The 15897-nt window shown below is 44.7% G+C and overlaps 1 protein-coding gene across 5 annotated transcripts in view; it reads right to left on the bottom strand.

Moving 5' to 3' along the window:
- The window catches only part of GTF3C1 (general transcription factor IIIC subunit 1), a 163786-nt gene that overhangs the window by 85385 nt on the left and 62504 nt on the right, over positions 1–15897 (bottom strand). For all 5 annotated transcript variants that reach the window (XM_014605761.3, XM_014605759.3, XM_019482373.2 and 2 more), the window contains exons 16-21: positions 14849–14994; positions 14377–14474; positions 12191–12287; positions 11194–11371; positions 8706–8847; positions 5840–5975 (exon numbers count right to left, since the gene is read on the bottom strand). In XM_014605761.3, the coding sequence (XP_014461247.1) occupies positions 5840–5975; positions 8706–8847; positions 11194–11371; positions 12191–12287; positions 14377–14474; positions 14849–14994 (797 nt within the window). The remainder of the gene's footprint in view (positions 1–5839; positions 5976–8705; positions 8848–11193; positions 11372–12190; positions 12288–14376; positions 14475–14848; positions 14995–15897) is intronic.

Raw genomic sequence — 15897 nt, 5'->3', positions numbered from 1 at the left:
TGATCGAGTTCAGGATCCTGACAAAAGAAGAAAGGATAGCAGCCAAGTATGGATTCTGCACTTCAGAAAAATCAGACTTTGACACCCACAGGGAACTGATGGGCAGAATCCCCTGGGAGGCCAGTCTGAGGAGGAAAGGAGTCCAAGAGAGCTGGCTGTATTTTAAAGAAACCTTACTGGGGGCGCAGGAATAAACCATACTGATGTGTAGGAAGAATACCAAATATAGCAGGTGGCCAGCTTGGCTTAGCAGAGAACTCTTTGGTGAGTTTAAACACAAAAAGGAAGCTTACAAGAAATGGAAGCTTGGACAGATGAGTAGGGAGGAGTATGAGAGTATTGCTTGCGCATGCAGGAATGAAATCAGGAAGGCCAAAGCACAACTGCAGCTAGCTAGGAATGTGAAGGGTAACAAGAAGGGTTTCTACAAGTATGTCAGCAACAAGAAGATTAGGGAAAGCGTGGGTCCCTTACTGAATGGGGAAGGCAACCTAGTGACAGATGAGGAAAATACTAAAGTACTCAATGCCATTTTTTACTTTGGTCTTCACATGCAAGGTCAGCTTGCAGACTACTACACTGGGCAGCATTTTCAGGAGAAAGTGAGGAGCCCTCAGTGCTGAAAGAACAGGTTGGGGAATATTTAGAAAAACTGAATGTGTACAAGTCCATGAGTCTGGACGCAGTGCATCTGAGAGTGCTGAGGGAGCTGACTGACATGATTGCCGAGCTACTGGCCATTATCTTTGAAAACTTGTGGCAATTGGGGTGGTCCCAGATGACTGGAAGAGGGAAAAGGGTACATCAGTTCGATATTGGATCGGTACCAACATGAAGAAAATGGTCTATATAGGATATTGGCCCTATGGGGCTGATAAATGACCATGCTGTATGCAGCCACAGCACAGCACGAAATAGAGATGGCAGCATGGAGAGCTCCCTCCAGCTGGTAAGTCGGAAGGGGAGGAGGGATGGAAGGAGTGTGGGGGGGCAGATAAACGCTCCCCGCAGTGAGGGGGCAGGGAGGAGGCACAGCTTGTGGGCTGATGGCGGCTCCTGCTGCTGCTTGCATCCTGGGAGGGCGGGGATGGCCCTGTGCCCCTTGATATGCGTGGCATGGCGTGGGCTGCAGCTGTGGGGAGAAGCCGGAGCTGACACTGCGTGGGGCTCTTCTTGTTGGGAACTGGGCTCAGAGTGGGCTCCAACAGCACTGAGAGGAGCCTACAGCCACCCCAAATTTCGCCACAGCTCTGCTCCCAGCCCCGCACCATTGCAGCCCTAGCTGAACATCCTGCCTTCACCCAAGTGCCGGGAAAAGCTGAGGCTGCGGTGGGCGGTGGTGCAGGGCTGGGAGTGGAGTTGCAGCGAAATCTGGGTTGGCTGCAGCTTCCTCCCAGTGCCGCTGGTGCCTGCTCCAAGCCCAACCCTCCGGCAAAAACAGGCCTGCACAGTGCTGGCTCCACCCTGCAGCTGCCACCCGCACTGCACAGATCTGGAGGCACATACCCTGCTAACCTCCTGGGGTGCAAGCAGCAGTGGGAGCCACCCCCACCCCATGAGCCGCGCCTCCATTCCACACCCCTATCTGCCCCAGCTGGATAGCGCCTGTCCCTGCCCCCTCCCTCACACAGCAGGATCTTCTCCCCCAAGCCCCTTCCCTCCCCTCAGCCCCTTCCACCACAACAGACTTACCAGCTGATGGCAGCTGTATTGGATATCGAATTGGTATCAGCCGATATGCGTCCTTAAATATCAGCTATCAGTATCAGCCCCAAAATCTCTATCGGTGCACCCCTAGAAGAGGGCAAATATTTTGTGCCCATCTTTAAGAAATGGAAGAAGGATCCAGGGAACTACAGGCCAGTCAGCCTCACCCCTGTTCCTGGAAAAATCATGCAGCAGGTCCTCAAGGAAACCATTTCTAAGCACTTGAAGGAGAAGAAAGTGATTAGGAATAGTCAGCATGGATTTAACAGGGGCCAGTCATGCCTAACCAACCTGATTGCCTTCTATAATGAGATGACTGGCTCTGTGAATGCAGGGAAAACAGTGGATGTGATGTACCTTGACTTTAGCAAGGCTTTTGATACAGCAACCCACAGCATTCTTGCAAGCAAGCTAAGGAAGTACGGGTTGTTCGGTTGAATGGACTGTAAGGTGGATAGAAAGCTAGCTGGATCGTTGGCCTCAATGGGTAGTGCTCAATGTTTCAAGGTCTAGTTGGCACCCAGTATAAAGTGGGGTGCACCAGAGGTCAGTTCTGAGTCCGGTTTTGTTCAGTATCTTCATTAACAATCTGGAAGATGGGATGGATTGCACCCTAAGGAAGTTCACAGATGACATCAAGCTGGTGGGTATAGCAGATATGCTGGAGGTTACAATTCAGAGTGACCTAGACAAATTGGAGGATTGGGCCCAAAGAAATCTCATGGAGGTTCAATAAGGGCAAGTGCAGGGTTCTGCACTTCGGACAGAAGAATCCCATGTGTTGCTACAGGTGTGGGAGTAATTGGCTAAGCAGCAGCTGTGAAGAAAAGGACTTGGGGGTTACAGTGGACAGTAAGCTGAATATGAGCCAACAGTGTGCTATTGTTGTGTACTAGGCTGCATTAGTGGGGGCATTGCCAGCAGATCAAGGAAAGTAATTATTACCCTATATTTGGCACTAGTGAGGCCACATCTGTAGTACTGTGTCCAGTTTTGGGCTCCGCCACTACAGAGATGTAGGCAAATTGGAGAAATTTCAGTGGAGGGCAACAAAAATGGTTAGGGGGCTGGGGCACATGACTTATGCAGTAAAGTTCAGGGAACTGAGCTTATGTAGCCTGGAGAAGAGAAGACTAAGGGGGATTTAATAGCAGCCTTCAACTACCTGAAGGGTGGTTCCAAAGAGGATGGAGCTAGACTGATCTGTGGTGGCAGATGACAGATTAAGGAGCAATGGTCTAAAGTTGCAGCAAGGGAACTTTAGGTTAGATATTTGTAAAATCTCTCACTAGGAGGGTAAAAAAGTACTGAAACATGTTACCCAGAGAGGTGGTGGAAACTTCATTCTTGGAGGTTTGTAAGACCTGGCTAGACAAAGCCTTGCGTTGGTTGATATAGTTGGGGGTGCTTCTGCTTGGTCAGGGGTTTGGACTAGATGACCTCCTTCAGTCTCGTCCAACCCTAATTTTCTATGATTCTATGAGAGAAGAGCATAGAAGACCCTGTGTTGCCTGGCAATACAGGGTTGCCTCCAAACTTTGTGTGATTTTTTTTGGAGGTTTAAATTTTCATAGATTTCATAGACATTAGGGCTGGAAGGGACCTCGGAAGATCAGAGTCCTGCCCCTCGGGCAGGGGGCTGGAAGTCAGCTGGAGTCATAGGAACCCAGCAAGATAAGCATTCAAATTTCTCTTGAAGGCATTCAATGTAGGTGCTTGAACCACCTCTGATGGCAGGCTATTCCAGACCTTGGGGGCTCAGACAGTCAAGAAATTCTTCCTTACATCCAGCCTGAAACAGTCTTGCAGGAGTTTATAACCATTCGACCTTGTTATCCCTTGGGGCAATCTGGTGAACAATCGTTCCCCCAGATCCTGGGTGAACACCCCTGATAAACTTACAGGTGGCCATCAGCCATCACCTAGTCTTTGAAAAAATTATCAAGGCTCACATTTGTGAGAGCCCGGCAGGACAAATTATGCTGAGGAGAAACCAGCACGGGTTCGTGGCAGGCAGATCGTGCCTGACCAATCTAGTCTCTTTTTATGACCAGGTTATGACGAAACGCCTGGACACAGAAGGAGGGGTGGATGTCGTATACTTAGACTTCAGGAAGGCCTTCGATACGGTATCCCACCCCATACTGGTGAACAAGTTAAGAGGCTGTGACTTGGATGACTACACAGTCCGGTGGGTGGCGAATTGGCTGGAGGGTCGCACCCAGAGAGTCGTGGTGGATGGGTCGGTTTCGACCTGGAAGAGTGTGGGGTCCCGGAGGGATCGGTCCTTGGACCGATACTCTTTAATGTCTTCATCAGTGACTTGGACGAGGGAGTGAAATGTACTCTGTCCAAGTTTGCAGATGACACAAAGCTATGGGGAGATGTGGACACGCCGGAGGGCAGGGAACAGCTGCAGGCAGACCTGGACAGGTTGGACAAGTGGGCAGAAAACAACAGGATGCAGTTCAACAAGGAGAAATGCAAAGTGCTGCACCTAGGGAGGAAAAATGTCCAGCACACTTACAGCCTAGGAAATGACCTGCTGGGTGGCACGGAAGTGGAAAGGGATCTTGGAGTCCTAGCGGACTCCAAGATGAACATGAGTCAGCAGTGTGACAAAACCATCAAAAAAGCCAATGAAACTTTATCATGCATCAGCAGATGCATGACGAATAGGTCCAAGGAGGTGATACTTCCCCTCTATCGGGCGCTGGTCAGACCGCAGTTGGAGTACTGCGTGCAATTCTGGGCGCCACACTTCAAGAAGGATGCGGATAACCTGGAGAGGGTCCAGAGAAGGGCCACTCATATGGTTAAGGGCCTGCAGACCAAGCCCTACGAGGAGAGACTAGAGAAACTGGACCTTTTCAGCCTCCGCAAGAGAAGGTTGAGAGGCGACCTTGTGGCTGCCTATAAGTTCATCACGGGGGCACAGAAGGGAATTGGTGAGTATTTATTCACCAAGGCGCCCCCGGGGGTTACAAGAAACAATGGCCACAAGCTAGCAGAGAGCAGATTTAGACTGGACATTAGGAAGAACTTCTTCACAGTTCGAGTGGCCAAGGTCTGGAACGGGCTCCCAAGGGAGGTGGTGCTCTCCCCTACCCTGGGGGTCTTCAAGTGGAGGTTAGATGAGTATCTAGCTGGGGTCATCTAGACCCAGCACTCTTTCCTGCTTATGCAGGGGGTCGGACTCGATGATCTATTGAGGTCCCTTCCGACTCTAACATCTATGAATCAGCCTGTGCTTTTCCAGGCTGAAGAGACCCGTGGCTCTCAGCCTGTCGTCATAAGGTCTGTTTTCCTGACCTCTGATCATACGCATGGCTCTTCTCTGGACTCTCTCAAGCTTCTCCACATCCTTTTTGAATTGTGGAGCCCAAAACTGGATGCAGTACTCCAGCTGCGGCCTCACTAAGGCCGAGTACAACGGGAAAATGACGTCCCGGGATTTGCTTGAGAAGCATCTATGGATGCAAGCCAGCATTTTGCTCGCTTTACTAGCCGCAGCATCACATTGAAGGCTCATGTTCATCTTGTGGTCAATCATGACCCCCAAGTCCCTTTCATCTGTAGTGCTAGCCAGTGTAGCACTGCTGAGCCTATAAGGATGCTGCAGGTTTTTCTTCCTGAGGTGGAGAACCTTGCTTTTTTCAGTTTTAAACACCATCAGGTTCTCATATGCCCATTTCCTGAGCCTGTCAAGGTCAGCCTGGATCGCCCTCAACTGCCAACTTTCATGTTACGGTGGGTATGAGACTACTACAGTTATTTAGATATCTTGGCTTTTTTACTTACGATGTGTAGTGAACTGTCTTCTGACTAAATGTGCCATTAAAATAGATACAAATAAAACATGCACATAAGGAGCTACACAGTTCAGAGAAATGCATAGAAATACATACAAAACCCAGATCCAAATATGTAATTGACTCATATTAGAAGTTAGCTAAGTAACTAATCACGTCATTAATTATGGTTCGTCTAATGCGCTGGTAAAACAAAGCCTCATAAGAACACATACCACTGAGAACACACACAGGTAAAGTGGCAAATATTCCTATAAAGTGAACTATATTAACTTATAGCATTTTTAAAAAATATTAAATTGCCACTTTAAAATATTCACCTTCCTAGTTTTGTTAATGATGTAACTTGTCCAAATCCAATTGCGTTTTAAATGGCCATAGAAGCTGGAATCTAGACCTCCAGCTCCCAAGCCATCCCCAGGAATAGTACCATCATCCACTGCTTCTCGACTTCCTCTAAGGGACAGAGAGAAAAACAAACAATAACTATCTTATGAGAACATGACAAGACCATTGCTAATGAATGCATGTGCACAGCAAAAAGAGCAAAATGACTAACAACTAGAGCTGGTGTAGAACTGCAGAAAAGAGTGTATGTGTGCACTTCTTCAACCCTCACCTTGAAGAAAGCTGGTAAGAATACTGATTTTCTATTACATTTTGTTACCCAGGATGTAGGAATTGGATTTTCAGTGATGAAGAAGAGAACTGAATACCAGATGCTGCAACCAAAGTGACTGCAAAATCGTTAACTACATTCCAAGTGCAGTGTTAAATACTATTCTTGCCACCATCTGGGTCACTGATCTGGAGAGAATGCTAAGTAAAACAGAAGCTATAAACTTAAAAAGTCTTTAATTGAGGTAACATACAAGACTGAAAGAACAGCACATCTGTAAAATGGGGGCTGGCAGCAGTTTATGCCTGGAGTTGAAGACCTTGGCCAATAAGGGAGGTGTGCGGTACGAAAGTCATTAGAAGTGAAAGCTAAAAATATTGAGAAGAGCTTCTCTCTGCTGCTGGCTTAGGGAGGGAAATTGGTTACAGTTTTGGTTACAGCTCTGGCAAGGAAATGCAAAGCACTGTCACTTGGTCACAAAGCCGGTCTTTGAACTAGACCTGTCAATTGAAAACAAAGGAAAGATCACAACTATCTGCTCTTTTAGGTAGATGGACCCCAAGATGGGAACTCTACCAGGCTAAATATATAAATTTAAATCACATGTTGCTTTAGCCTGTGGGGAGACATAAATTTGTAGCACTAGAAATGTCTCAGCATTTTGTAGTGCTACAAAAACAGTGTCAAGGGGTGTACATTAGGGGTGTGCGAAGCAGGCCCTATTTGATTTGGATTCAGCGCGAATCAGGGACAGTGATTCAATTTGTTGATTCAGATCACTGTCCCTGATTCGATTTGGTGGAATCCAAATCTGAGGATTCAATGCTGATTCAGGGAATCAGGGATTCAGACAGACACAACTTTAGAAGTTTTTTCTACATACCTTGAAGTACCAGCGCAGCTTGTGAGTGCTGCGATGCTGGGGTGCATGGAGTGCCCCACAGAAGTCCCCAGTGCACTCAGCAGCAGACCCGGAAGTGGACCAGAAGTACTTCCAGGTCTGCTGGGGAGCACGTGGCGGGCCCCCCTGCATTCCCCCAGCTCGGCAATTGGCTGCAGGGGGACCCCAGGTGCCCCAACCAGACCCAGGAGACACCAGCTGCTGAGCCACAGGGACCTGGGGGGGGCCCAGTGCGCTCCGCAGCAGACCCGGAAGTGTTTCTGGTCCACTTCCGGGTCTGCTGCCGAATGCACTGGGGACCCCCCCACGCTTCTGTGTGACACTCCATGAGCCCCAGCAGTGCAGCATTTACAAGCCGCCTGCTACCTAGAGGTATGTAGAAAAAACATTTAAAGCTGTGTCTATGTTCGAATCGCCGAATCTCTCTGAATCAATTCAGAGGGTTTTGATTAGATTCAGAGAGATTGAAGGGTCCTCTGATTCGATTCAGATTTAGAGATTCAGCCACCAAATTGGGCTGAATTGAATCAGGGCCTGAAGCTTCGAACAGCCCTAGTGTACATACATTCACAGGTTCCTGGGTAGAATGCTACAAAGTCTCTGCAAAGGTATGCTGTACAGCTAAGGGTAGTAGGGGTTTTTTAATTATTTGATGTATTTGCCATCCTTAGCCCAAAGAGCTCAAGATGACTTATTATAAGAGATAAAAAGTTATATAAACAAAATAAAATATTAAAATAAGAATATACAACCAAAACATTTCCCCCCACAAAAAAAATATTCAAAAGCAATCCACCCCAACCTACTCCTTCCTGCACTCCTGCTTCTAACAAAGGACAGTATCTCCCTCACCCAATCCAACCCTGTTTCCCAACCCACATGCACTACCTTCATAAAAGAAAGCAACAATTCCTCTCCGCAACAGCATATATGATTCCCTCTTATTCCTACCCTCTCCTGCTCCCCTACATCACAACCAAGGGAATCCCCTCCCTTCCTTACCATCTCTCCCAAGCTCATTCCTGCCATTCTCAAAGTAGCCTGTGGCTGTCCCAAAACTCACTCATCTTCCCCAAGGAAACATATTATCCAAAATTAAACGATAATAAAAAAGCAATACAATAAACCACCCCCTATTTCCCTATCTTTGTTCCCATAGAGGGAAACACCTCTTCCTTTGCTCCCCTGCTCCAGGGGAGCATGTCTGTGGGCTTGATTCAAACTTCTCTCTTCCCCCCAGGGAAGGGGAACCACCAGGCATGCTAGCAATGATCTGTGGGAAGCCATTCATTGACAGTGATTGGAAGGCACTGCAATTTTGGCAGCAGCAATCTGCTTCTGACACCACCAGGGCAGCAGCACTAGTCCTGTCCTCTACTGTGGTAATGGCAACAGGGTCCCCAATGTAATGGTAAACAGAGCAGCAGGACCTGGTCTTCATTGGGCTGCAGCTCTATGGAAAGTAATAGAGCCAGCACTTCCATCTACCTCTCTATTTCAAAGAACATTTCTGTAGTGCTTCTGACTTTTTTATAGCATTAAACGGGATGTGCATATTTTGTCTCTTCAACAATGTATCATCTGTTAGACTGTGCCTGTGGACAAGCAGAACTGTTCATTTTAACCTATTCATTCAGCGAGAGAACATGGTGAAAAGACAACATACGTGGTGTATTCCAACATTGCACACTTCCGTTCAAGGTTATGTTTATCCACAGCTGACTCCTGTTCCATTTCCATATCCAGGGCAGTTTTGGTCTCCTCCCCTTGAAGATTACTTCTCTTTGCACGAGGATAGCGGACAACACCTAAACATACAAATGTATTTAACTCAGTTCTGCATTCTAATAGTGACTTAAAGTTCCCCCCTGCTTTTGGTGGCTTGAGGCCATCATGGCAAAGTGTTGGCAAATGAGTAAGGTAGATGCATTTTTATAGTACAAAAATTAAGAGTTGGTAGAGCAGGGCTTAACAGTTTGACAAGAGGTGTACCCCTTACACTACTGTTGGTGACACCTTCTTAACTATTTCTCTACATATAAAGCATGTACTTCCATAACAGAAGCTGAGAAAAGTTTCTCACATCGGGGAAACTGTCACTGGCCAGACCAAGTTGTTTTTTAGCCATCTTGTGCTGTCTGTATAATAAACTAGAGCTAGAATGTAGGACAGAATCTGGTCCAGGAGTAGGAAACATTTTTGGCCGGAGTGCTGAAAAAACTGCAATGTCTACCTTGTAAGGTGCTAGCATGCTAGAAAAACAAAACTGGTGGGGGGGACTGTATGGCAGCACTTGTATATTAATATACTTAATAATCTTTTTTGTTTTTTAAACAGTAAATACCAGGTTTTCTAAAAATTCTAAACCTAGTGACAATAACTAAAACCTCATATACTGTCTTTGTATGCTTTCTAACTGTAACATTTCTTGAAGTTCAGGTAAACCAAAAGCAGGGCAAACAATGTAAACATGCAGCCCATGTAGCCATTTAGAGGCTGTAAACATGCAGCCCATTTAGAGGCTGGACTGTCCTGTCCTAGATCTCCCATGATCAATGCTTCATCTAACCTCTTTTGAAAACATCCAGTGAAGGAGATTCCATGACTTCCCTGGGGAGCCTAATCTACAGTCTCACTGTTCTAAAAGTGAAGTAGTAGTTTTGGCTGATATCCAATCTAAACCTACCCTGCTGCAGCTTCAAGCCATTGGTATGTATCCTGGTCTGTGCAGCAACAGAGAAAAAGTGTTTTCTTTCTTCTTGATGGCAGTCCTTCAGATATCTGATGAGTGCAATCATATCCCTTCTTAATCACCTTTTCCACAAGCTGAACATGCCTGTTTCTTACAACCTCTCCACATATGCCTTGTCTTCCAAGCACTTTATCATTTTTGTTGCCTGCCTCTGGACCATCTCTAACTTCTCTGAGCCTTTTTTAAAATGTGGAGCCCAAAACCCCACACAGTACTCTAGATGAGATCCAAGTACTGTTGAGCAAAGAGGCATTATCACCCCCTAAGTCTTACACTTAATGTTTCTATTGATGAAGCCCAAAACTGCATTAGCCAATATTTTGCAGCTATGTCATGCTGCACACTCATATAGAGTCCATGATCCACCAGGATTCCTATAACCTCTGGAGCACTTCCAGCCAGCCAGTTGCCACCCATGTTGTATGTGTTTTTGATTAATCTTCTTGAGGTGCAGCACCTGGCACTGGTTAGCATTGAACTTCGTGCTGTTGAATCTAGCCTACCATTCTAATCTGCCAAAACCCTTCTGAATTGTGCTCCTATCTTCCAGTGTGTTTGCAATTCTTCAGTTGCGGTTTCATGTTGTTTCCTGTGTGCTGTCTGCAAATTTGCTCAGGAAACTCTTATTAGTAATGTTCAGTAAATGATATTAAAAACATACCAATAAGTGATTTTTGAGCATACTGAGTTCTCAACAGCATTAATATCTAATATGGCCAGGACCAAGCAAGATCTTAAAGGGGGTATGGATGCACTATTTTTTTATAACTTTGTTTCTTATTCTTGGATCTCAGCTCCATAAGAAAACATGGGTGGAAACTTTCAAAGGACTGCAAGATACCCTGCACAAATGATCAGGCTTCATTCTAAACTTAATACCCCTTTCATGGAGGCTTCCTATCAGTCGGTTTCAGATCATTCAGATCCCACACAGAATCTATCACGAAAATTTATAGAAAATATTAGTGCTTAAAAAACTTACTTAATAAGTTGTTATACCAGTGAAGTTAGAGATGGCAGGTTAGAGGTGACAAGAAAGAACTTATGTAAAAAGGGTAAATGGAAAAGGTGCGACAGGAGTAGGCAAGAGCAGAAGTTGGGAACCTTTTCCCAGTGGCCAGCTGCATGCTTATAACCTCACTGTGTATTCCAAACTTTTCTGCTGCAAGGGTAAGCACAGATATGCTGAAGCAGGACGCTCTACAGCAGAGAGGAGCACTCCGGAGAGAATGGGAAGCATATCACAGCTCTGTGCCACTGATCCCCTGTGCTGGATCAGACCTCTGCAGGCCAGATCAGCCTTCTTTGTGGGCCAGATTCAGCCTGTGGGCTTTAGACTGCTGATCCCTGAACTAGAGGATAAAAGTAGAAATGAAAGAGAGAATGTTGAAACATATTATACCTAATGGAGTATTGAGGCAGACACACTGTAAATCAAACCAGAAGTTCTCTACATCCTGTATAGTGTTCAAAACATACAAACGTCTTTCAAATGGACGGCTGCTTTGAGCCAGGTTATAGTGAGGGTCACAGATAGTCGTATCAACAATCACTGCATTTCTCTTCATATATACAAACACCTGTCAAAGACATGCCATTTCAAGAGACAGAGTCAATAAAAGACACCAATTAAACCGTTTTATTAGTTGGACATGTGGCGCCACTTATTCTGACTGGCTAGGACCCTCTCAATCTTTAGTTCCTTAGTACCCTGATGAAAAACAGTTATCATGTCCAGATTTATTTTGCCATCTGACAAACTGCTTTTTCCTATACTTCTAAGATAGCTGAAACTGTTTCTTTACAGTTCTGAAGTAGTACTAGTGCAAAAGGGCCTATATAACAACTGTCTCATGTTACTTAAAAACAAATTCTCACTAAGCAACTAAGAGTTTAAATAGTTGAATACATTAGACTGTCTAATCTGCTCTAGTTCCTATAAGAAAGTATGACTGTTTTCTGCACTCAAGTTATCCATGCTTACAGCAAATGGGATGAGTCAAAATAACAACAATTTGGATTGGGATTATACGGAAACAGTTCTGGGTTCCATGGATGACCTGTCACCCCCAATGTCTAGGATCAGGGAAAAATCCAGAAATTGTTTAACTGTTCTGTAGCAGAATATGCTATCTGAGTCCATATTTTGCTCAAGTAAGTTATTTGTGCCTGTATCCATTTCCAAGCGGTCTTTTTCTAGGGAAACGGACAGAAATTATCCATACAAATTCAATTACATCATTAAGAACTGCATAGTTGCAAACATAGTCTAAACACTAATATTCAACTCAATTCTTAAGCTAATAGCAAATTTGGAAATTCTTATTTCATGACTATCTGTATTATCAGAGAGAAAAAAAGAAAAGCACCGGGTGAGTAACATTCAAGTTTTCAATTACCTGATCTTTGTCTTGAAACTTCTCAGTTGGACCAAACTGTACCAAGCCCATGTAACATAACCTCTGCAGGTTTTCCACCACTGAAAAGATGTATCTCCTAACAAAGAGTTACATTTTATATTCAGGATAAATATGTAGTAGTGATGTTGACAAGAAGTTAACGTTAATGAACTGCTGCAGGGTTTCAGTGGTGTTTCTGAAATGAAATTCTCTGAATTCCCAGTTTGTAGGAAATTTTGAAAATGCTTGTTTTCAGTCCAGTCTGCACCAAAACCAAATTATAATAATCTTCCAGAAAACAGAAAACCTACTTTTCCATCATATCTAAATGAGAACCAAACCTATATTGTCAGGAAAAAATCTGCAATAAGTTTAACCTTCTCTGACAGTTACATAAAAGAAGCAGCATCTCCATGTTTGCAGACAATTTTGCATAACTTGAAAAAAAAGACTGAAATAGAGGGGGACAGATTTTGTACTTGGACTCGCATAACTTTACATGTATTGTTTCCCAGCAAGAGCTAGCAAAGATCTTATAGTTAAGGCTACCTAACAATATGGCATAGAAAAACAGCCAACCTGAAACATTTTATACTGTTTCTAGTGAAGGCAAAATAATTCAGAAAAATGTAAGTGCCTCCAAGAATTAGGCTAGATAAAATGTAGTTTTCCATGTGATGAAAATTCTCCTCTTTCTCTGAGAAACTATAATGTCTCCACTCTGTAATGCCAAGGACTCAGAATTTGTCAGAGTGGCTATCTGGTATCAGAAAACTGTTTTGGCATTCCAATAAAAACTGTAAACCTTGGGAGGAGGGGGGAAAAGGGAAGAGTTGTATCTTGTATATACACAACAGAAATCTACATATTTCATCTGCACTGAGCTGCTCCCTCTGTCCAGGTTTGCAAGCGTGAAAAGTACAACTGATCCTATGAGCTAATGATGACCAATTACTATAGTGGCAAAACACCAGAATTAAAAGCAGGGACATCTCTCTTCTGTGCTCGCAACAGTCCCTCTTCTGGAACTCAAGAAGCATGGAGAAGAATAAGGTAGTTAACTGGAATAAAAAAGGAGTAACCAGAAGGAAGTGAATATTGACAGGCTGGATAAGACAGAAGCAGAAACAAGAGCTTCAAAAGATAGCAGAAGTCTTGGGAATCAGGATTCCCAAGACTAAACATTCCTCTGCTATGAAACACAATGGCAAACTGCCTCATCTTCCCCTGCTGGCTGGTTCAGATGATAAGTAAGCTACTACTGTATCTGTTATCCATTATCTCACGTAACAGATTTGTGTAGTAAATGTAAAAGGTTCCAATCTGTCTGATAACCGTGGAGGGTCAATACATTTCTACGCTAATGAATTTCTGCTCTGCAAATTTAAATCCAGATTTCAGTTTACAAAATTAGAATGTTATAGTTCCAAAATCAAGAATTCAAAGGTTAGGAAAGAGCAAACATAAGCTGTCTTTGCTACTTTTTTCTGTTACTTCACAGTAATTGTCTGCCAGACCTGGATGCTTCTGTAAGGAGACAAACCTGGGGCTTGAGGAAAATGAGCCAAAATTCTGATCAAGCGATACTATAAACACCTCTCCATCATGGACATTGTGCATGGATTCACAGTTATCTTCAGTGAACCTCTAACCAATGAGACCTCCTCTTAGAACTAAGTCTTTCTTCAGCAATGAAACTAATTTGCCCAACAACTCCCCAATCACTTTGCTTAATAGTTACTTCCTTCTTCTGCACCCTACATTTTTTTAAACCATCTTTTAGATTTATAAAGTTCCCCTAGGGACCCAGTATATTCATTATGACAGAGGATCTCAACATTTTTAGGCTCATGGAACCTCTCAGCAAAAGTCCATTCTTAGCTGTCATTATTTTTTGACAGTAGAAAAATAACAGCAATTTTTCTGCTGCAAAGAACTCAGAAAGACCATACATAACAGGTTAGAAAGTTTTTGATACTATGGAGTCCTATTTAAAATCTGTAGGTTGATTTTGCAAATTAAATTGTGTAGGTGTTTCCACACTTGACAATGTTAACATTACATAATAACCTATGGAACACTTAAAGAATCTTGCAACACCCTGGTTGAAAATCATTGTACTAGGAGATCAACTAATCATCCTTATTTCCCTCCCCACCTCCCAGTGAAATCATCTGAATACTTGCCTCTTATAGAGAAGTTGTTGTCGAACTGGCCTTGGAAGAAATCTGATCAACATGTGTTTTTTCAATGGATCATTTAGAAAATCCTCAAGACCATCCACCTAGAGTTATTTAATAGAAAATTAACCAAATAAGACAACTGACTAAAATCTAAATGAGAACATGGTCAGCTGATGACTACATTCAGAAATTAGTTTAAACAAATACAAGTACTGGTGTACACAATGCAGCTTTCTAGCCATCTTACTTTGCAAAAGGAAGGTTCTACAAGAGCATTAGGTTAAGAACCAGGAACTCTGCAGGGCTGGACATCATCCAGTCACTGACAAGCGATTATTTTCTTCCAGAAAACCAGAGAAACGAAAAAGTTTCTATTGACTATGATAGCATGAGCTAAGTGCACTTGCCCTGCTTTGTATTCATTAACACTGAATATTACATTATACCAAATATGAAGCAGAAGGAAGCACAGTACCTTGTAACTGACTTGCACTATCTGGACAAAGACGGAGAGAGGTAGGCAAAGAAGAATGTCACTGACAAGAGCCCAGCCATATCCAAATTCCCTGTGTACTGGCAGAGGAGGAATATAGCGCATCCATGAAGCATCATCCACATACACTAGAGAAAGAAGGTTAGTTTAGTCACAGAACAAACCTTTAGGACTCGCTTCCTGCATCACCTTGGAATGTGTGCAGCACTGGAAATCTAAAATTAAGTTTTGTAAATGGAAGCATAGGAATGGCAACAGACTTTGTGTAGCAGTCTGTCTAGTCCTACAGCAGCAGCCTGCTGAAAACCGGCGCACAGATCCGGGGGCCCGTGCCCCCTTGGAAGAGCTGGGGAAGTGATCAGAGAGCTGGGGGAAGCGATCAGAGCTGGGGAATTGAACCATGGGCTGGGGGAATGTTTAGATCCCTGAACATTCCCCAGTTCCCAGTCGGCTTCCCCAGCTCCCCGATCTTTTCCCCAGCTCTTTCCGGGCCCCCAGATGATGTGGGATGACAGTAGACTGCTGCTGCCAGCTGATGATGGCTATTTCCCCAGCAGGCAGCAGCAGCCTGCTGAACACCCACACGCAGATCCAAAGGCCCATGCCCCCTGGAAGGGCTGCAGGGGTGTGCCAGACTCCTCCTGGGGGGCACGGCCCCCTGGATCTGCACACAGGATGACAGCAGGTTGCCGCTACTGGCTGGGACTGGCAATGGGCACAGCCCATGCCAAGTGCTGGGAAGACTGGTGCTGCTACTGGCTCCAGTCACCCGCGGCAGCCTGATGTCATCCTGCGTGCAGATCCGAGGGCCCATGTCCCCTGAGAAGAGTCCGGCACAGCCTTGCAGCCCTCCCAGGAGGCGCAGGCCCCCAGATGTATGCACGGGATGACAGCAGGCTGCTGCTGCCACCAAGTGATATGAGTTTTGCTTTGAACAGTTTGAGGTGCAGTTTCCCAGAAAGTCCTGCACCTATCTCCTTGAAACGTGGCAGGCTTCATGCCCTCAGAAGGGGCTACCATCCCTGCAATGT

The sequence above is a fragment of the Alligator mississippiensis genome, chromosome 13 (genome assembly GCF_030867095.1).
Source record: "Alligator mississippiensis isolate rAllMis1 chromosome 13, rAllMis1, whole genome shotgun sequence".
Classification (NCBI taxonomy): domain Eukaryota; kingdom Metazoa; phylum Chordata; order Crocodylia; family Alligatoridae; genus Alligator; species Alligator mississippiensis.
Note: the sequence above shows the minus strand (reverse complement) of the source record. Positions and strands in the feature narration are given on the sequence as shown.